Raw genomic sequence first — 24,447 nt, forward strand, 5'->3', positions numbered from 1 at the left:
TACGACTGAGTGGGTAAAATACTTTGATAAAATAAAGATTGTATACTGTATAGACAATTGTTTTTTATGATACACAACAAATACTATATATATATATCATCTATTCACTATTGTATATAGTATTTGTACACACGCAATAACTTTTATAGTACTTCAGTGCTATCTGCATTCTACTTAAATATTTAATAATAATTTTAACTCCGACCCACGAGAGGAGTATCCCGCTACGGCGCTACGCGCATGCAGAATTGCAGACTGAGTAGACTGACGCATCACGCATAGATAAAGACGGCAGTCGGCAGCGACCGTTCCGAGGCCTCTTTGTGTCATACTGTCATTCAGTGTAGGGCTGTAGCGTGCATACAGTGCGAAACAAGCGCTATACAGAGTGATTATAAGATATTGTCATTCATAATATATGTATTATTATTATAGCCCGTGCGGAATAAAACTGAATTAGATTTTTTGTTATTTTTTAAATATTCAATCTGTTTACAAAATTGAACTATAAAAACATTAACAATTAAAAGTATATAAGTAGATAATATAGTGGCACAGACGTATTAACACATTATAGCGAGTATACGTTATGATGCATATTATACAACGAGGAAATTCTGTAGCGGAAAACGTTTGTTAACGAAGAAATTCGGACGGTCTGTTTGCTAAATGAAGCTACAAACTTAACGTTTGCAAACGCCATGATCCAGCGTTTGGCCTGTTTAGTTCTTGACGTTCTTGTAATACAAAACCGTGGTAGAATTTGTTTATACTTTTTCCGCTATCGCTTTATGAATCACGACTTATCAGTTACCATGATTAACTTTTTATGTCTTACACCACCGTTAAACAACACACCGCACCAAACCAAGCGCTCACGAATTTCTACCTTTTCAACGTTCATACAGAAAAACGTTTTCCGCTACAGAATTTCCTCAACGTGGCCTACAACTTAGATTTAGTTCATTCATTCTCTTTGAACTACATGCATTTAGTCTGTTTGGGTGCTGTTAAGAAATTAATTTTACTTTGGTTGCATAAAGGGCCATTGCTTGTTCGTTTACATAGTCGTAATGTCAAGAAGCTAACTTCTTCATTGTTAGATTTAAAACCGTATATTCCCTCTGACTTTGTTAGAAAAACAAGAGAAATACAAGAAGTATGCAGGTGGAAAGCTACCGAGTTAAGGTTGTTTTTGTTGTACATAGGACCGGTTGTGCTAAAAAATATTGTGAATGAAGATGCTTACACCAATTTTATGGCCTTACATGTTTCTATGTTGGTACTTCTAAGTCCTGATTACCAGCAATATGTAAATTATTCGAAACAACTTTTGAATTACTTTGTCCAAACGTTTGAAATGATATATGGCTGTCAACATATTTCGCACAATATTCATGGACTTACACACATATCAGATGACTATGAACGCTACGGTCCTCTTGATAATTGTAGCGCATTTGTTTTCGAAAATTTTATGAAAGAATTGAAATCCAAAGTACGAAAACATGATAAGCCTCTTGAACAAATAATAAATCGATATAATGAAGTATATTATAGTAGTGAAATACAAAAGAATGTTTCTCAAAATCCAAAACAGTATATTACATCAAAATCACATACCTACGGATGGATTAATAATATTGTTGGAATTCAATTTAAAAAAATACAAATAGGCCATATAAAACTGAACATAGCCATTGAAAAAGAAAGTTTTTTTTTAACTAACAGCGGAGAGGTCGCTAAATGTTTGAACATTGTACAAAGTCAAAACCACATAATAATAATCGGAAGAATTTTTGAAACTAAAAATGCATTATATAAAAATCCTATTGATTCAAAATTATTAAATATTTTTATTGTTGATTCTCCTTCTAAAAATTTAAAATATTGGAATTATTTTGAAATAAATAAAAAAGTTATGTTGTTAACTCACAATAACATATTAATTGCAATGCCTTTAATTCATACATAAACTTGTATTTTTATTAACCTATTTAATTCATAATTATTATTTTTAAACTTTTTACTATACTTAATACCTATAATATCTTATGATTTATTAAAAATGTATTTAAATTATTTTTATTATTAATATTATTTTTAATTATTATTTATTTATTCATTTTAATTTATTAAAATACCTATTAATTTGTTTATGTTATTGTTTTAATACTGACGAAACAGCATAATGTGGTTTGTTGTACATTTTCTCAAAGATAATACAATAGAGTCAGTTCCTAATGTTTGGTTCGATAAAAAGGATAAAAAATGTGCATGGCCATTATCAAAAAACTCTGCTAAAAGAATGATTGAAAAACGGACTTATCCAAACAAATTTGAATTTCAATGGTTTTCAGCTAGAATTCTTGGACATCCATATGGTAAGAAATATGACCAAATTTTTTAGCTGAACTTCAATATTTTAAAGTTATTGTTTATTTAATTAATGTGTGCTATATTTTAGGCAGTTTAGTTGAAGCTCGTTTAAAAGCTAAAAAAGCTCAGTTCTTGTCAGATTTATCTTCTGAAAATGAAGATTTTAAAAAGAAAAAAAAATCCATCAAGAAATATGAAAATTCTTCAAAGTCTTCACTAATTCCAAGTCCTCCATCTTTAATAACAAGTAAAATACATTTTTAATAAGTTTTTTTAAAAAATAAGTCAATTTTAAAATAGAAATAGGTATATGATTAATTGTTTAATTTATTTTATAAATAAATATGAAACACTTGTCAAATTTATAATAATGTATACTTAGATATTATTATTAAATTTTATAAATGTAAATTAATTAGTATCATAGATGGTGGTTGTAAAGAAATAATCAAATCTGTCCAACATAAAAAAATTTTTTAAGATGACACTATACCCGCATGTGTTGTCTCCGACTTACAAGTTTAGAACATAGCAAAAATTGTTTTGCGTGGGAAAGAACTGAGAAGGCTACAGTAATAATTAAGAAACTAAATTTTCACCACATATAAAGGAGAACTTTGGCTGTGAAATTTCGTTTTTATTTTTTTCGATATCGGAATTACAAAAACAGTTGTTCAAGTTTTAAAAACACAAAAAAAAATGTATTTTGAAATAATAAGAACTTTTTTCGTATAAGTGATATCGAAAAAATAAAAACAATATTTCATAGCCAAAGTTCTCCTTTTTATATGGTGAAAATTTAGTTTCTTAATTATAACTGTAGCTTTTTCGGTTATTTCCACACAAAACAGTTTTTGCTATGTTTTACACTTGTAAGACAGAGACAACACATGTGGGTATAACGTCCTCTTAATGTTATTAATTGTCAGATTTTGTATAGAAATATCTTATCACCCATCCACCCTCTCTACCATACAATTAAATTAAATTGTTGTCCATGATTAGTTCAATATTAGTATATTGATTAATGTACATTAAAATAATAATTAAAATAATTTGAATTTGTACAGAAAAGAAAAACTCTCTGGACAAACTAGTTGATTTTAATAACATTTCAGAATCTGAAATTGAAGACATAGTCGATTCAGATAATGACCCAGAGTACCTTCCCAAATATTCAGAAAATGGTATGTTTAAATTCTTTATAATAATTTCCTTATATAATATATTATATTGAATATCTATGTAGGTTGCTAGATATACAATTAACTATAATTGTTATAATATTGTATATTTTGTATTCAGTTGATATGAGCCCAATCAAATCACCAGTTAATACATACAATACACCAGTAAAATCAACCATTGTGTATGATAATGCGCCTGATAAATCTCCAGATAATGTCAACAATTACTATTTGAAATCACCAATCGGAAAAATACTTGTTGAAAACGATAATATTTTGAGCAGTAATAATCAAAATCATTTTATTGGTTCATCATCCAAAAAAATTCAAATAAACTATGTATTAAATATTGAATTTTTTAATCAATAAAAATTATATCTCTTCATATGAAGATATACAATTGTTTGAAATTTTTAATGATTTCAAATCAGGTAAATCATTTATTTTTTGGTTGTTAATGTATTCAACCCAACAATCTGGTGGTTCTGTGTGCTTGTCCGCTCCCGTCTTTCTATCAAATATGCAACACCTTATCTGAAAAGTTTTTATGTATTTATTAAAAAACTATATATAATTTTTCGAAATTATTAGATAATGAGTGACTCAGACATTAGTAAGTTGTCTAATGATCATCAATACAAGAATAAATTACCTGTCCTTGTCTACACCAATACTTTATGAAATCTTCAGTGATAAGTAAAGCTACATCAACTGAAGTGATGAAGCGTTTATCATTTTGTTTAGCCGCAAATGGCAAACAGTTCGAACACTTATTAAAATATAAATAATTATTAATATAGTTTGTAATAATATTATTTAATATCATAATATATTTTAAGTTATACATATAAGTATATTATTTGTAAATTACCTTGTATCAAAATGCTTCTTCTTTTAAATCAAATTCTTCATGTTTTGAAGACTAATAACATCTTTCGTTACTTTATACCTAGGACACAAACATTTAGTAAATGCTCTACAAATAGTTATTTAAATTTTATACTTGGACGCATGTAAAAGCCCGGAAAATAATTGTACGGACCGTAGGATTCCGGAATGTAAATATTCGGACCGTAATATCACGGACCGTAAGAATCCGGAAAGTGGTAAACCGTATATTTCCGGACCGTAAAAATCCGGAAAATAAAAATGTACGGACTGTTATATCACGGACCGTAAAAATCCGGAAAGTATAAATGTACGAACCGTTATATCACGGACCGTAAAGATCCGGAAAATATAAATACGCGGAGTGTAATGCCCCGGACCGTAAGAATCCGGAAAATAAAAAAACGTTACTAGCGCTCTCAAGTGGAGTATAATAAATTGCCTTAACAATAAATAGTAAATATTTAAACTGTTAAAAGCGCGATTATTATTGATCTGTGATTATATTGTTCCGTGCTATAGTGGTATAAAAAGACGTATAAAAAATATATTAACGATTCATAAAATTATCAAAAGAAATTAAGAAACTAATTAAAAATGATTGCGAAAATTAAAAATTAACTAGGTATTACAAAAACTAGGTATTATAAAAACTAAGAATAAAATTGCAATTTATAATTTCTATAATTGGATTATCGTGCTTTTTACCCACATGAATTCATCCAAATATCTGTCTCTATGTTGACGAGCCGTACGTACTTATACGTTTCTTGTTGCGCCATTTAAAGAATCCCTACAACCTATCGATATTCAGTATTTCAGTGTGTATTTTATTCTGTTACTGTATTTGTGTATTATGTCTATATTTGCATAGTGTCTTGCTACATTGTTGCAAGTAACATTTATTATTGAATTTCTTTAACACTGAAAAGTAGAACTTGCTTCTGTAACAGTTACCTATAATATTGTGTTAAACCTACATTTTAATAATGTTATTAATTGAAATTCGAATTTATTTATTTGATATTTGATCATTATACATTAATACATCAGTCGTCGTGACTCGTGAACAAAATTTTATTCAATGTGTGTTTCTATTTTCTTTAGGTACCATGTAAGTACATAGATTTTGTAATATTGGTTTTTACAATTTCCAATTTATTTGTTTATATAACTATTGAGCTATCATAGTTTCATACTAAAAGCTAAAAATAAAAGTAGGTATACATAGATTAAGTACCTATATGAAGTGTCATAAACTGTGTTAAGTAGGTATACATTGTTATATTCTGAATTTATGAGTATGTGGTAAGCATATAACATAAAATATCTATCTTTTACATTATTGTACTACAAAATAAAACTTAACTATTATGAATATTTTAAATTACTAATTATGTTAATTATTTTTGTCAATTTCGGTTGAATTATGAGTTATTGAGTATTTTTATAAAAAAAAATTGCTAGTAAAATAAATCAAATCTCTTAAACGGGCAAACAGCGTGGAAATAAAATAAAGGTTGGTATAAATTTATAAATATGTATATTTATAAAACATTTTGTTTATCATTATTCATAATTAATAAGTAAAATATATTCTTTGAAATGAAATATTTCTAGTACGACACATGGGGCAAACTGTATTTGGAACTTCCAACTGTCTGACACATGTGCTGCACACCCATGCATGACCACACGGTATCACAATATATTGTTCTGCTGTTTGATTTAGTGATATAGTTGTACATATCATACACACATTTCCATTTCCAATACCGTCTTGCATTTGCGGTGCATTTGGAGATTCAGGTGGAGAATCAGGTATATCATTATTAACTGCTGCAGGCCTTATTGGTTCTTCTTGATCCAATTCCATTAAAATCTCTCTTATTATATTCCGATTAGGCAGAGGATTTTCAATCTGGACAATTGGCTGTGGATCAACTGCATTAGGGACATTATTGGGCAAAGGATCTGCTTCAATTGGAACATTGGCTGGTTCATCAGCGTTCATTATCTCCCAGTTCCGTTGCCTCTGCTCGTATGCTGCACTAACATATGAGCATTGTTGAAGAAATTGCCATATTGATATGAGTCCCAAGTCATACTGCTCGGTAGAATTTTTTATTCGGCGGGAATTTGCTAAGAACTTTGTCCTCAAATGCCTCGTTGGTCGCAAGTTGTTGAACAACTGTTGCTCAATTATGTGGTAGTTTTGGTTTAAATGAGTTAGATGGCCTATGTAAAAATTCATAAATAATGTAAATATTTGTTCCAACTATTTAATAAGAATAAGTTTTCTCTGTAATTGTTATGGTAATATTTTTATTTATTACCTATAAATTAGGTTTAGTTATTATTAAATTAAATTATTGCTAGTTGGTAACAAATATTTTAATACATCATTTGGACAAAGTTCATATAAAGAGGGACAAAAATTCCTACTTTTCAAGAAACCCAGAAAATATCATCAAATAATTTCTTTTACTCTATTCAATTTGGTTTTTAAATATGTTTTATAAATAGTTTTATATTTAATATTTAAATGACTTGTATCTTCTGCATTTAAATTTAACTGTTATATCACTTACATGACTTAAGTATGTTATGCCCTTTTCATAGATCAAAAATCAAAATTAATATTATTGAATTTTCCACCGTCATATTTTAACTATTTTTTTTTACTCTATCTAATATTTTTCCATGTTAGCAATAATATCCACTATCAAGTTTTAATACCTATCATTACATTCATTATTTCTACTTAGTGGAGATCAATATGATATACAATTTTTAACTATACTAAGTTTGGTAGACACACCTTCAAGAGATAAATTAATTATTATTAATACATTGTTGAACTATCTTTTTATATGGTAATACCATTGATTATCATTATTATTATTATTATTATTTTTGATTATTCCATAATGAATGGTAATACCAGTATTGAGAAGTAAAGTAATGTAATTAATAAATTATTTGACTGGTAAAGCTACCCCCTCCCCCCCTGTCCATTATGTTTTTGACTAAAAATAATAAAAAAAATCAAAAAATAATAACATTTCTGTACAACTATACATTCTTTGTCAAATTGAATTTATTGTATGTGATATTATTTTCTTACCAAGAAATACCCACAAACTAGGATGAGTCACAGAAAACTTAATTCTTAGAGCATTATGAAAGCTTTCTATGTTGTTATTAGTTCGACGAGGCAATCCGTGAACTGATACAATTTGTGGACCAACATTTCTTATCCAATACCTTTAAACAAAATTATTGATTTCACCTTTGTTAGATTAATTTTCTATACAAGATTAGACTTTTTTTAATTTAAAATTAGAATTTAAAGATATAATAATTATAACGATAATAATATATTCAGATGAATACAACGGAAAAGTGTCCAATAGTACACCTGATAATCTGATATAGATCAGATCTAAACAATGTACTATGTAGGTTACTAGGTTATAGTGTATATACCGTCAGTACTTAAAGTTAATAATAATATAAAGCAAATACATTTTTCTCTTACTCAATTTTACATATTACAGTTTAAATGTAAATTTAGCCAACTGTAAGTTTATTACACAAAGCTTTGGCTCTTGGGGGAATTTTTTAGTAGAACACGAGAGTAAAGTAGTTATTGTAAGCTAGAATGTTAAAACATTATTATATTATCTCTGCAGGCAAATCAACTGTTATATGTTATGTATTTCTTATTGACCTCCCTTGGACTTAAATGATTTATATAATATTATATATGCATTTATGAAATTCTAGAATTAAAATTTGTTTTTAATTATAATACAATTTAAATAAATATTTCCAATAAAACCCATAAGTTGTAAAGTTATTATCTAACAACAAAAATGTATTGTGTAGATAAGTTCTAAATTTTATTATTTTAAGATTAAGACACCTAATGGAAATTGTACAGGATGTACGAACAGCTAAGAATAGTTTCTTAACTACTAATGTAATGAGTAATGACTAATGTTATTGAAAATTATTGGCTTCAATAAACTGTTAAATGTTGCCTACTGACATTGCTCATAGCTTAAAGTAGTTGTTAGGTATTTAACAAAATATTTATTTTAATAATCTAGGTTTGTTATTAGTTGTAAATGTAAATGTATAATTTTTTGTTAATTAAATTTTAAACAAGATATTTTTATTATAAGTTACCGTTCATAGTATGTCAACAAACGTTCTAGATGCACTCCATGGTTTCGACAAAATGCCCGAATCAATAAAAACCCACTGTTTATATCTCTGGCAGGTAATAACGGAATAGACAAGAGGAGTCTTAAAGCTTTCAACGCATTGTCATTGTTGTTGACATGGTGTAAGTAGCCTAAGTTTTTCATTTTTCTCCATACAGCCTTAACAATGTACATACAAAAATATTATGTCATTAATTTTTATTTTTTTATTTATTTTAATAGGTACTTGATTATGGTGAAAAAAACACCCAACAGCACGAGATTCTGGAAATGCCGAAATCAGCGCATCCCTCAGTGCTGTTTCATAATCTGTAATTATGGTTTCTGGAGCTAAGTTTGGCAATAGATTATTTCTAATAAATCGTATTACACAATCATACGAATTCCTCGACTTGCTTTCCATTAGAACATATACTATGGGTATGGACTGAAATAATAAATTTAGCATTTTTAACCTTAATTTTTCATATATATGAAAAATTATTGAAATAATATTAAATTTTATTAGGCATATGAAAATAAAACAATATCTTACATAGTTCTGAATCATACAGTGTATTGTCAACAACTGATATCCCATATTAACCGGGACCACTTTAAATGTTGCATCGGCATGTATTTCAGTGACAACATTTCTAAGTACATGCTGTATCAAGTTGGTGCATGCGAAAATAACATTACTCCTGCCGTCAACATCACGTACACATTCTCTAAAGAATGGAGCATCACAACATCCAAATCTATTGAGTTGTTCATTTTCAAACAATGTGGCCAAGTCGGATAGTGATTTTGGCAGTCTTGGCATTGTACTTCTCCTGGTAAATCGCATAATCGATTCAGCAGTAGACCATGGATATAATCCTGCTGCTACCACATGCCTGTATTAATTATTTTTCAATATCAATAAATTACCTACAGTATAAATGACACAGTATTTAATAAAAATAAATGTGAATAATTGATTTCAAATGAAGGTCTTTAAGATTCTTTGTATATACCATCACTTATTTTTATTTTTTTATTCACTTTATTAAATAAATGTTTATTAAATTTTAAAAACATTAGGGCCTTATTCAATATTCATAGTCAATGCTTAAGAATACATATAGCCTAAGCTAAGTTTTATAATTTAAAAATACAAATCTGTGATAATAACTTAAAGCAACGCTTAAGGTAGGTCTCGGGCCAACCTTAATTTAAGTAGGTAATACTTTTTCTTTTTTTAAGCCAAAGTCTCGTTTATGTATCTCATTTGAATCATAAGTGTAGCTTAAGCAATACTTATTCTTAAGCATCGACTACAAATAGTATTAAATTGAATATGGACCTTAGTTTTCAAAATGTACATATATTTTTATTGAATATCTATTGAAAAAACCTGGTTTTTACAAACTTTTGGGCTAACACAGAAATACAGAATACTAAATAAAACTTACTGTAGTTGGCAATAATAATTTTCCAACCAAATATTTTGAATAAAAATAAAATGTTTGAAAAAAAACAAAATTATTCAATACAATTAAGTATTTAATACAAAAAAAAAGTATTGTAAATACTTCATGCTGAAAGTATATAGAAAATTATTCAATATTTAAAAAATATGGATATTTATATTTTCCAAACATACGTCAATTTTTATTTATTCTACAGTATTACCAGTTACAACATCTGCAACAAGTGAGATATTTATCAATTCTGAAAAAGATTAAATGTTGAATTTTAGAATGACTGTTATTGGGGACTATCACTATTTTTCATCTTTTTATGACCCTAAGAACATACCTTCTTGATTCTTCATCGTATATGCTTTTCAAGGGTATATTCTCTGTAGCTGCTCGATGTTTTAAAACTGCTCGGAAATTAGAGATCAAGCCCTGGTTATTGATCCCTGGTTCTCTACCATGACCTCTGTGTGGTTTAACCGTAACGAATGTACCATTTTCCAATCTTTTTATAGAACCGTTACAAAAATGTGTACGAGCTTTAATGCATTTAAAATAACTGAAATATTAAAAATAAATAATTACAATAACTGCATGTTTATTTTAAATTCATAGTTAATTATAATAACAATGACGTGTCTTAAATTATTACCTATGTTGAATATGACATATTAACTGAAAAAACATCACTATTGCAAAGGTAATACAATTGAATATTGGAATTTGAATAGGTATAACAAAAAAAATTCAAGTGAAATGAATAAATTGTGCAAAATTAATATAATTTAAGTTGGCATAATTACTAGGTAGGTAGGTATTTATAATTAATCATACTTACGTGATTCCATTTCGACTGCCATTATTATAATATTTGTACCCATCATTGGGGTTCATTTTTAATTTTAATTATTTATAATTAAATTAATTTAGGTATACACTATACAGTATACACTATACAAATGTATAAAAATATTAAATATGACACAATCACAATAAATACACCAACAAAGACCTCAAAGAAAAACAAATCTCGAGTGGCTCGTGAGAATATCGAAAGTCGATAAAGGGCAAATCGCAAATGACAGTGGCGAGACGTCTAAAACTGTTTAATTTTTAAATATCACAATGTTCTTTTCCTATAATTTACTGTACATATCAGTGGACTAGTATGTGAATTATAATATATTGTAATATATTTTTAGCTGTGATATAGTCCTTTAAGATAAGCCAGAGTCACATGGTACACATGTAACGCAGCGTTATCAAAGGGCTCTTGTTATAATTAGACGTAGCGCGGCGGCGGCTGTGTTGTTTTCCTATTTTTGGGTAATACCCTAATTCTCCGTATGCTTAGTTTATAACAACCCGTATATCCATTTATAATATATGTATATACAAATACATATATATATATATATTTATTATATACATTATTATCGCGATCATATCATACACAATAATAATTGATCAACAAAATTAATAATTATATTGGTCTGCAATAATATAAATATTAAATAGTATAATATTCATTATGTTTTTATGTCCTGTACTGCTGACTCGACTGTTTGTCTATTGCTGGCTGCTGCTTACGACAATACGCGTTTTACGGCTCTTATGCGCAAAGTTTGAGTGTTCTAGTGTTCTGGTGTTTTAAACATATGCGTAGGGTGATCAAATATATCGGGGGGGCTGCAAAAATAATAATACTTAATAAGAAAAAAAAAACACTAAACTAAATGAAAATAAGACATTTATTTGTTTTCAACTATAATTCCAAGCGTCTATTGGTTTTTGAATAGATATTTAATATATCATTAGAATCAATATTATTTGAAATATCTCTTTCAATATTTAGTATTGCCAGTGAGGAAAAACGGTCTTGAGTCATAGTTGACCGTATATATGTATTGACACGTCTCATTGTCGAAAATGTCCTCTCACATGATGCTGAAGAAATTGGTAAGGTCAGAGCTAAATTTAAAAGTTTATATACATTAGGAAAAGTTGAAATAGTTATATTTTTTTTGAATAAATTTATTTGATTTTTTTGTTCAGGTCCCGGTTCAGGTTTATTATTATAGTTTTGAATACAGTTTTTGGCAACCATCATTTCAGCTTGAAGTGAATTCAAATCAACTTTCAGTAAATCCTATATTAATTAGAACACATTATTAATACAACTGTATGTTTTTCTTAATAATATTTTTCATATTTTATTTATTAAGTATATAAACGTTCACGTCCACGTTCTATTTGAAAAAAACGAATGACGTTCGCATATCGTTCACTAACTATAAACGTGAACGTGCGTTTATAAACGACGTTCTTTCCAAACACTGCCAAAATGTACCATATTTGTAGTTAGCATCAGCGCAATATTAGTTGTCTTTCTCACTCATGAGCGACTTGGATAAAACGTTCTCACTTACAACCGTTTTTCATGATTTTTGAGTAATTATAAAATAAAATCATCTACTTAAAAAAATGATAGTGGATGACATTTTCGAGTGTTTCACATATCGGTTTTATATTTTGTTATATTATTTGACTTTGTACTCGACAGTTACCCGACGCGGCATTACATAGCGATTTTTGTAAACACACACTAATTTTCATTTACTACAGCTATAGATATAGCTCAAAAGTTTCTGTTACGTGAATTGCCTAAATATTACTCCTTAACTCTTAAGACATGATGATATTATGCTGGAGCCCCTTATTGTAAATTCAAAAAGTATTATCATCACATGTTGTTAATAAATCATGGAGTTCCGTCGATGATGACAATACAGTGAAACAAAGTTTAAGTAAAGGAAAGCCATTAAGAGGCCGTCGTGGTAAAAGTGAAAAACATACAACGCTCAAGAGATGGCGTTGTATTCCGTATCGCCGCCGTCGCGGCTGGCCGTAACCACGCCCATCATCTACGCGCCGCGGCGCTTGTGTTATAATCGCGGGAGCGGTACATTATTATTAGTGATGGGAATAATCGAATGATTTTAATAATCGAATGATTAGTAATCGATAAATTTTATAATCGAATGAATCATTCGAATGAATTTTTCACTCGAATGATCCAATAATCGAATGCTTTTTTATCTCACTAGTATAATAGTACTGACTACTTTATACTTTTATTAATTGGTTTTATAAATATAGTCAATAATCATTACTCATTACTCATTGGTATAGTGTTTAGTGTACCTAATGGCCAATACCTATATCAATAAATAATAATATAATTAGGTAATACTCAGTTGAAGTGTATTTACCTATAGGTAAATTATAATTGTTTTTATCTATAAAAATAAATTATAAATTCCTTAATTTGGGCAGAAAATCTATAAGATTATTTTATTATTCGAATGATTATAGTTACTAACTAATTGAACTATTAGTTAGTGCTACTGATTTAGTGGCAGGTATATTATTATTTTAAATCATTTATAATAAAATAATCGAATAATAATAATAATAATACCTAATAATAATAATATAATACTTAAGTCTAAATTAGTAGTACCAAGTGCCATTTTACTACAACACGTCAACACTTCTTATTCGACTAATGTCAGAAATCGCAATGATTAAATTATTATAATTTAATAATACGTAATATTGTTTTTGGTATCTTATTCTTATTGCAGCCTATTGGTTATTACTTCTATAATACTATTAATACTTACTATTAGTCCAAAACTATTTTTAGAAATAATCGTATTGCATGATACTTATACAATTCGAATTGTTATATCAAACTATTTATAAGTTTGTATTTATCATTATTTAGATATTTTATTGCTTTACAATTGTCGAGCTAAATAGTAACTTATATACTGAACGTTCCTTAAATAAAAAAAAAATTGTATTGCATTTCTTATTTCCGGTTTTTACTTTTTACTTTTTGCTAGGTATCGAAAATAAAGTGAATTTATTATTCTATTCAATATACCCACAGTAAACCACAATATGAATATTAAATTTATATTTATAATATAATATTATTAATAATTGAACAATACAAAAAATACGCTGCAACTGAAGGCTGCCCAATGGGTATAGGTATAGTGGTACTATACTACTATAAATAAACTATATTATAATAGAATATATTATATTATATAATATTATATATATATTTTATACAGTAGTCAGTAGTATAATTATACGGGTAACGCTTAGGAGTAAATGAAAAGTGAGATAAGAAAAGCATTCGATTATTTTTACCATAACATGTTTATTTTATCCTTAGATAAGATTTTATCATGATTTTTATTTTTTACAACTAATTTTCTCATTCGAATGTATTATTCGATTATTTTATCATTCGAATGTTTTATTCGATTATTTTATTATTCGAACGATTTTTAAAATAATCGATTTGATTCGATTATTCAAATAATCGAATGATTCGATTATTTCATTCGATTATTCCCATCACTAATTATTATATCACGGACCGTCGTTATAGACGTTTCGCGTCAATGTAGTTGACCGTTGCGTAAATTGTCATCCAAGTATTTCTTACTATGCACTACCGCTCGGTACGTAGCTCCTAGTTCACGAGTCACGAGTCGCAACCTATTTATTAATTAAAGCCCCTGCTTACTTAAGAATATTAATCGATAAATAAAGCATACAAATAATAATACACCAAAACTTGATTTGTATTTCTAACCCAATTACTTTTTAAAATACATGTAATAACATGTAGTAACAATAATTTCATTACGATTAAATAGGTTTTTTTAGTAACTGTGTCACGTTTTTTACGATATTACTTATTAGTGACCTGAAGTACTTATCGTACGATATTTTCATCTCCAATTAGTATAACGTTTTAAATATTTTTGTTAGTATAAAATACATACCTGTTTACTTATTTTATTTTTAAACTTAATATAGGAAGTTGAGTGTTATACATAACATATTATATGAAATAAATAGAATAATACTTTAATTTTTTATATTATTTAATACAATAGCAATTTGCAGTAAAAAAATAATCTGTATACAAACATTACAAACTTATCATGTTCATATGATCTATATAAATATAAATAATGTAGGTACTTACAAATGTAAAGAACACATTTAATTTATGTATAATAATTAATTGAAACATAACATTAATATATATTTAATAATTTATTAAACGGACGAACCCAATTACAATAATTATAATATGAAAACATAAAATAACGATATACAGTATATAATATAGCTGTGGTGAGAGGTGTTCAATATTATTTAAGTGATTAAATTATTAATGTATAAATTAAAAGATACAATAGAGATACATATACAAATTTGGATTAGAGACAAATTTTTACTATTGAGAATTTAGATTCATATACAATGGATAACTAACGTATGAATAAGCTTATAAATATGTGATATGTACATATTGTACATATTGTACAATGTACATATTATCTATACACAAAGTGCATAATTACCTAAACGTACATAATAATAAAATAAAATATATAATATAATATAATGTACTTAAATATTTTACGCATATATTTTCCGCAATAATAAAAAAACATCGGTGACTAATTAATTTTATTTGTGACCATAAATCGTTACAGATGATTTTTAATTAGCGCGGCAAATAAACATGTAAAATATATTTACAAAAAGTTATATTTTATTGTTATGCACGTAGGTAATTATGCCCTTTTTACATACAAAATATTATAATAATATGTACATAAAAAAAATAACATAAAAAATATTTTTTATTTTTAGATTCTGAACGAAGTGATGAATGTATTGATTTTACAATGATGTGTGTTTCTTTTTTTTGTGTGTGTATAGCATAACTAGTCGAAATAATGCTTCGATTTCAAACTTTGGGGGTGGTTTCCGATGTAAAATTGAAGATCCTTGGTGCATTATAGAGGTCAAAAGTGAACATTTTCCAACAGTTTTCAAAAAAATCGAGAAAAACAAAAAAAACAAATGACAGAAAAACGGGAATTTTTACGCAAAACCCGTTTTCGAGCAAATCGACTTTTTTATATGGTTGTCATTCAAAAACTAATCACTGTAAATACTTGAAATTTTCACCAAATGTTTATGTTAGTGTTATCTATATACAGTTTAATTTTCAAAAATTTTCGAATTTTTTTTGAGTTATTTATAGACCTCTGAAATTTTCGATTTTTTTGAGAATTTTTATTTAAAATGTTGGACGACCAAAAGAACTTGAAAATTTAATACAAGGTTCCTTATAAGTTTTTCTTATTGTAGCTAAAAAAAATTAAAAATCGTTAGTAACAATTATTTTTAATAAGCATTTATAGTTCAAATTTTTACGAAATATGTCGAAAACGCGAAAATTTGCAAGTAATTTAAAAGTTGAAAAATCATAAAATGTTTTCTGTTTATAACTAAGGATTAAAAATATAACACTAAGTTCTCCATAAGTTTTCCTTCAAATAGCTATAGAGAAAACTCGAAGCGTCGTTATAGGAAAAATTTTAAGTGCGTTGAATTTTAAATGTTTTCGAAATAGTGTAACGATACAATATATCCTCAAACGATTTTAAACATTTGTTATTATTCAAAAAGTATAAGTCGTAGATACATGAAAATTTTACCAGTTATTTAGATTAGCATTTTCTTTACATGATTTAATTTTTAAAATATTTTGACTTTTTTTAGGTATTTATAGACAAAAGAAATTTTCAATTTTTCTGAAAAAATTTTTTTGAAGTGTTGATAAAATTTTTTTGGCCCTATCAAAATACTTGAAAATTTAATACAAAGTTCCTCATAAGTTATTGATACAGTGATTAAAAAATTACAAAAATACATGGGCATGATTTTTTTTATTAGCATTTGAAGTTCAAATTTTGACTAAATACATAAAAATTACGACAATGTTCAAATTATCTTAGATCGAAATTCATAAAAGTTTTTCTTTTTATACCTAAGATTTGAAAATTTTATACAAGGCTCCTAAAATATTTATACAATATTATTTGAAAAATAAAAGAAATATAATATAGTCACACATTTTTTTAATAAGCATTTACAGTTCAAATTTTGACTTAATACATAAAAATCACGAAAATTCGTAAATTATTTTATCCTAGAAATTCATAAAAAAATTTCCTTTTAAATCTAAGATTTGAAAATTTAATACAAGATTCCTTACAAATTTGTCAATCTTTATCTCAAAAAAAATGTCAACCGGAAATTCAAATTAAATTTTTATTAGCATTTGAATTTCAAATATTGACAGAAATTCGTCAAAACCATGAATATTTGCAAATTATTTTGTAGTTCAAAATTCATAATATTGTTTGTATTTATATCTAAGGTTATAAAATTTAACACCAAGTTTTCCATAAGTTTTGCTTCAAATAGCTATAGAGAAAATTTGAAGCGTCATTATAGGAAAAATGTTTTGAGCGTTTGAGTTTTAAATTTTTATGAAATCGCGTAATGATAACGATTTATCCTCAAACGAGTCAAACGAATTTAAATATTATTTGTTATATTTCAAAAATTATAAGTCGTAGATACTTTAAAATTCATATCGACACTTCAAAAAAAATGTTCAGACAAATTGAAAATTTCAGTCATCTATAAATATCTCAAAAAAAGTCAAAATATTTTGAAATTTAAATCATGTTAAGAAAACGCCAATCTAAATAACCGATAAAATTTTCAAGTATCTACGACTTATACTTTTTGAATAATTACAAATATTTAAAATCGTTTGAGGATAAATCGTTATCGTTACCCTATTTCGTAAAAATTTAAAATTCAAACGCACTTAAAATTTTTCCTGTTTAATGTACAATATTATTATCGATAATGTATAGCACCATTATTATCATTTATGATATCGCTATGGATCGGGCAATAACACTTAAATATTAAGGCACGGATCGTCAGTTCGATGTCGACGACGCGTCGGTGACAATGCCGGTCAATATACGCGACGTAATGTAAATTCACATTATTATAACAATTAAAATAGTGTTTATTATTTAAAATTATTATTCAAGTATTATTAATAAAATATATCAATCAATTATACAGTCCACTAGTATTTCTTTAGTTTTTTTTTTTTTATTCAAATTGAAACTGAGCCGAAACATTGGTCCAAACGAACCGGATCGTAACGTACGCGTCAATATTATTACACGCATTGTAGTATTTTGAATTACAAGTTCACGGAAGAAGATCAGTAAAAAGCTTCAAGAAAGAAGACAGCATCAGGTGAGTGAGTCTCGATTTAACACGTATTTAAATAAAAAGTGGCCTCATATAAGTCTTATTAATTCGTCCTTGACTCAAAATAAATCCGTTAGGGAAATTGTGCTTAAGCCTATATCCAAAATATTATATCATCATAACATTATAAACGGTAGATATTGGGTAGAAGTCGATCACAATGGCTAGCGATGATAATGAATTAGCAGCATTCGTTCTACGTCGCGGTCAGATCAAAGGGCAGCTTACACGATTTCAAACATTTCTGGATGACCCAAAGTCCAATGTCACAACGCAATTAAGATTACGGGCTGAAAAGATACGTGAAGCATGGAGCGAATTTGATGCCATACAAAATAATATAGAGATATTAGACGTTAGTAATGAACAGGTACAATATAGGTCCACATTCGAAGACTTATACTATGATTTATTGTCAAAAGTCGACGAGAGATTAGAGGGAAATAACGCAATCGCGCAAGGTCGACAATTAATACAGGCTGATCAAAGTGAAAAAGCAAGTCACAAATTTTCATTTGTAAAACTTCAGCCGATCGAAATTCCTACATTCACGGGAAAATTTGATGATTGGGTAACGTTTCATGACATATACTGTGCAATGATACATACAAATAATTGTTTATCAGATATCCAAAAATTTTATTATTTAAGAAATGCGTTAGAAGGCGAAGCAACTTCATTAATAAAAAATTTGGAAACTTCCTCATCGAACTATGAAAAAGCGTGGAAAATAATTACCACAAGATACAATAATACACGTATGTTAATACAAACGCATACAAAACGTATTTTTGATCTAGAGCCAATCAATAAAGAATCGGCAATCAAATTAAAACAATTAACTGATTCGATAAACGGACATATGCAAGCATTAAAAGCGCTAAACCATGACCCATACAATTGGGGTGCGTTGTTATTACATGTAATTTACACGAAACTTGATACGAACACTATCAAGCAATGGGAAATGGAAACGTCCAGAGAAGAACTACCTAGTGTAGAAATGTTAGTGGAGTTCTTAGGTAAAAGGAATCAAATGTTAGAGTCAGTCGAAAATGCTAGATTACTAACAGGCAAGCAAAACGAATTTAATTATTCACTATCAAAAATCTCAAAAGTTGGAACATCAAAGAAGGGTGCGTCAACATTTTTATCTACATACAAAATGAAATGTTACATGTGTCAACAACCACACCCAATATACAAATGTACCATATTTCTGGCACTTGACATAGCGTCCAGAATAAAGAAGGTCGATGAATTAAAATTATGCAAAAATTGTTTAAAAAAAACAGATCATCATGTAAATTTATGTCCATCGAGAAAATGTATAAAATGTCAACAGTTGCATAATTCACTTTTACATAAGGAAACAAGTTCAGTTGACGAAAATGTCAATATATTATCAAACAATGCAGTAGTATTTGCGCATACAGCAAAAGTCAACATTGATAGCGAAGTGTTGTTAGCTACGGCAATAATCAAAATATCGAGTCCCGCTGGCAGGCATTCGCATGGGCGAGTGTTGTTAGACAGCGGATCACAGAGCAATTTTATAACAAACAATTTGGTAAACAAACTCGGACTTCAGCGGGAAAAAGTAAACATTCCAATATGCGGTATCAGTGAAACGAATAATACAATAAAATATAAGGTAACAGCTGTAATCAACTCATTAAATAACTCGTACTCTACGATAATTGACCTATTAGTGTTATCGAAGATAACGGGCCCATTACCACGAACGTCTATACGCAGTGTGAATGTTCCGAGTGATATATATATGGCAGACCCGTCGTTTAATTATCCAGGTAATATTGATATACTTATCGGCGGAGATACTTATTGGGACATAATGTGCGCTGATAAAATAAAAATCAATGATGGACCATATTTACAAAAAACATTGTTCGGATGGGTAGCAGTAGGTAAAACGACGAATAATTTAAGTATGACAAGACCAAACACATGCTTGTTAGCAACTCGGAATCAATATAAAATATTAGAAGGTAAAATCGAAGCGTTCTGGAAAATGGAAGAGGTGTCGTTAAAACGTAATTTCACTGACGAAGAAAATACATGCTCCAAACATTTTATTGAGAACGTCACGAGAAATAAAGACGGTAGATTTGTGGTGAGGTTACCATTCAAGGACAATTATCGGCAGTTAGGTAACTCATATGCATCAGCATTACGAAGATTCTTATCATTAGAAAAACGATTACGCAATAATACCGAGCTATATACGAAATATAAAATGTTTATGCTAGAATATGAAAACCTTAAACACATGGAGTGCGTATGCGACGCAGGCGGTGATAAACAGGTAATCGATGACAATAATTGCTTTTATCTACCACACTCGTATGTGATAAATGACCGCAGTAGAACAACAAAGCTTCGTGTTGTTTTCGACGGGTCAGCAAAAACAAGTACCGGCATATCATTAAATGATACATTAATGAATGGTCCGAAAATACAGCCTGATTTGTTAGAAATCGTCATTCGGTTTAGAACACATAGATATGCGTTCTCGGTCGATATAACAAAAATGTATCGACAGGTATTAATACACAAAGAAGATCGCGATTATCAACGCATATTGTGGAGATCTGATCAAAATGATGAAATAAAAATTTATAAGTTGTGTACTGTAACATACGGTTTAGCACCGGCAGGATTTTTGGCAGTAAGTTGTGTTAACCGCATTGCTGAGGACGCCGTCAACGTAAAATTAAAAGAAATTATAAAAAACGATTTCTGTGTAGACGATTGTCTCACCGGAGCCGATACGTTAACGGAAGCAATATAATTACGTAATGAACTGATTTCAATTATGCATAAGGCAGGATTTGAATTATCTAAATGGACAGCAAATCATAAAAACCTAATCCCGGACACAAATGAAAACGAAACATCGTCAGTATCAATGGATAAGGAAAGTGTGAAGACCTTGGGTTTATATTGGGAACCAAACAGTGATCATTACACTTACGTTGTTCAACCACCGAAAATAAACATTGAGGTAACCAAAAGAGATGTTATTGCTGGACTAGCAACATTATTCGACCCATTAGGTCTAGTAGGTCCAGTAATATTAGTGGGCAAAATATTACTACAAGATTTATGGCGTGAGAAAATTGAATGGGATAGTCAAATTCCACCACACATGCAATCGGTGTGGAACGGGTATATCGATTGTTTAAATGAATTAAATACTTTTAATATACCACGTTGGCTTGGATCCAATAATGATAAACAAATTGAGATACACGGGTTCGCAGATGCGTCCATGAAGGCGTATGGCGCTTGTATATACATGCGTACGTCAGATAAGGACGGTAATATTACATGTCAATTAGTGTGTGCCAAATCTCGTATTACGCCAATAAAGGTAATTTCTATTCCTAGATTAGAGCTATGCGCGGCGCTACTTTTATCACGTCTAATGTCCACAGTTATACCAGCACTTAATATAAGTGTGTCAAAAAGATATTTTTGGACAGATTCCACTGTCACCTTAGCTTGGTTAGCTGCAGATTCAGGCAGGTGGAAAACATTCGTTGCGAATCGTGTCAGTGAAATCCAAACATTAACTAATAGTTTGGAGTGGGGACATGTGAAATCGAACGACAATCCAGCTGATGTATTGTCACGAGGGTGTACGCCGAACGAATTAAAAATCAATACGCTTTGGTGGCATGGTCCGGTATGGTTAATAAATAATGAATTTAAACATTCAACAGCATATATAGAAGGTTCCGCACATATAAATGATATCAAAAATGAAGACGCCTATTATAGTGTGTACTACAAAGGTGGGCGCGTCGTTTGACATTGATAAGTACTCGACGCTGAACAAATTATCGCACGTCGTTGCGTACTTATTACGATACAAAAATAACTCATTATCAAAACGTAATAATATTCCGCGAATTACCGGCCCGCTTAATACAGACGAGGTATTAACTGCAATAAAATCAATAATTAAACTATTACAGGGCACATATTTTTCCTCGGAAATTAAAGATTTAAAAAGCAAACACTATGTGTCGTTGAGTAGTAATATACATAAATTAAACCCGTTCATAGACGATGATGGAAACGTGCGCGTGGGCGGTAGACTAACCAACGCGACACTTATTGATACAGATCAACGTTTTCCAATTATTATACCTAAGGAGACAAACTTTTCGAAATTAATTATGTTACGCGAACACGAAAGGTTAATGCACGCTGGTCCTCATGCTACACTTGCAACGGTGCGATTAAAATATTGGCCACTCAATGGGCGGAGATGTGCGCGAAAAGTCGTACATCAATGCGTAAAATGTTTTAGAGCACGACCGAAAAATGTGTCACCTTTAATGGGTAATTTACCCAAATTTCGAGTCGATTGGGCGAGTAGATGTTTCGAGAATTGTGGGGTAGATTACGCAGGACCGTTTCTATTGAAATGCAGTAATCGACGAAATGCCGCAGCTCAAAAAGCATATATATGCGTGTTCGTATGTTTCGCGACGAAGGCTGTACATTTAGAACTAGTGTGCGATTTAAGCACAGATGCATTTATCGCTGCTTTAAAAAGATTCATATCCCGCCGAGGTTTATGTAAAAATATATATTCCGATAACGCCACTTGCTTCGTAGGTGCGAACAATAAATTTAACGAATTAAAACAATTAATGTCGGTGGAAGATCACAAAATACGGATTAATCAATTTATGACCAATAATGAAATGACATGGCATTTCATTCCTCTACGGGCCCCTCATTTCGGCGGACTGTGGGAGGCGGCGGTTCACAGCATTAAAAAACATTTAAATCGCAGCATAGGATCCGTAAAAATGACCTACGATGAGTTCTATACGCTAATAGTACAGATTGAAGCGTGTCTAAATTCACGACCACTTACCCCGTTATCTACTGATCCTTTTGATTTATCCGTCCTTACTCCTGGCCATTTTTTAATAGGAGACTCACTCTCAGCGTTGCCGGAACCAGAAATAAATAACTTAACCAATAGTTTGTTGTCACGGTGGCAAAAGGTACAACACATTACGCATCAAATTTGGAGACGTTGGAGCTTAGAGTATCTAAGTCAACTCCAGGAACGTTCCAAATGGAATAAGCCAGATAATTCCGTTTTAAAAATTGGTTCCATGGTATTGATAAAAGACCAAAATTTACCCCCGTTACAATGGCACCTGGGACGCATGAGCGAAGTATTTCCGGGCAGTGACGGCGTCGTACGAGTCGCAACGGTCAATACTCCAAGTGGGCCGAGGAAGAGAGCGGTGAGGCTATTATGCCTATTGCCAATGCAAGATAACGATGAATCAAGTCAAAAAAAATAAAAAGTTGTAAAAAAAAAAAAAAATGTATTATTAGGGTATTTTTTCAATTAATTATTGTAATTTGTATTTATATTAGTTGAATTAACGAATTATTTATTATGTATATTATTTTAGTATATTATTTAACTAATAATTATAATTTTGTACTTATATTATGGTGAGTTAACGCAAACTTTATACAATTTTCAATAATCTTTTTGATTGTGGGCTAAATTTATTAGTTATTAATTTAATATGTTTTTACCTATTTTTGTTCCATTCAGAGACCGTGACCTTAATATTATTTATTGTATCATGTTGAAGACCATCCTTCAAGGTGGCCCCTATGTTTAATGTACAATATTATTATCGATAATGTATAGCACCATTATTATCATTTATGATATCGCTATGGATCGGGCAATAACACTTAAATATTAAGGCACGGGTCGTCAGTTCGATATCGACGACGCGTCGGTGACAATGCCGGTCAATATACGCGACGTAATGTAAATTCACATTATTATAACAATTAAAATAGTGTTTATTATTTAAAATTATTATTCAAGTATTATTAATAAAATATATCAATCAATTATACAGTCCACTAGTATTTCTTTAGTTTTTTTTTTTTTATTCAAATTGAAACTGAGCCGAAACATTTCCTATAATGATGCTTCGAGTTTGCTCTATAGCTACTTGAAGTAAAACTTATAGAAAACATAGT

General features: G+C 29.3%; 3 protein-coding genes across 3 annotated transcripts; 2 read left to right on the forward strand and 1 right to left on the reverse strand.

Moving 5' to 3' along the window:
* Positions 1 to 4,188: 4,188 nt before the first annotated feature.
* On the reverse strand, positions 4,189 to 9,515 carry LOC149054553 (uncharacterized). Its single transcript, XM_089230122.1, has 6 exons — positions 9,222 to 9,515; positions 8,913 to 9,113; positions 8,649 to 8,845; positions 7,582 to 7,721; positions 6,094 to 6,692; positions 4,189 to 4,335 (listed from the first exon to the last, which is right to left on the reverse strand). Exons 1-6 carry the CDS (start codon positions 9,513 to 9,515, stop codon positions 4,189 to 4,191), a joined length of 1,578 nt encoding a protein of 525 aa, XP_089086248.1.
* Positions 9,516 to 18,544: 9,029 nt separating this feature from the next.
* LOC149054554 (uncharacterized) lies at positions 18,545 to 21,196 on the forward strand. The gene has a single exon (XM_089230124.1). The coding sequence runs from the start codon at positions 18,545 to 18,547 to the stop codon at positions 21,194 to 21,196; it is 2,652 nt and encodes an 883-aa protein (XP_089086250.1).
* A 24-nt stretch (positions 21,197 to 21,220) lies between these two features.
* Positions 21,221 to 23,741, forward strand: LOC149054555 (uncharacterized). The gene is made up of 2 exons (XM_089230125.1): positions 21,221 to 22,093; positions 22,386 to 23,741. Exons 1-2 carry the CDS (start codon positions 21,221 to 21,223, stop codon positions 23,739 to 23,741), a joined length of 2,229 nt encoding a protein of 742 aa, XP_089086251.1.
* The last annotated feature ends 706 nt before the right edge of the window (positions 23,742 to 24,447 follow it).

Source organism: Diuraphis noxia, unplaced genomic scaffold (genome assembly GCF_037042655.1).
Source record: "Diuraphis noxia isolate RWA-SAM2 unplaced genomic scaffold, SU_Dnox_SAM2 contig0006, whole genome shotgun sequence".
Classification (NCBI taxonomy): Eukaryota; Metazoa; Arthropoda; class Insecta; order Hemiptera; family Aphididae; genus Diuraphis; species Diuraphis noxia.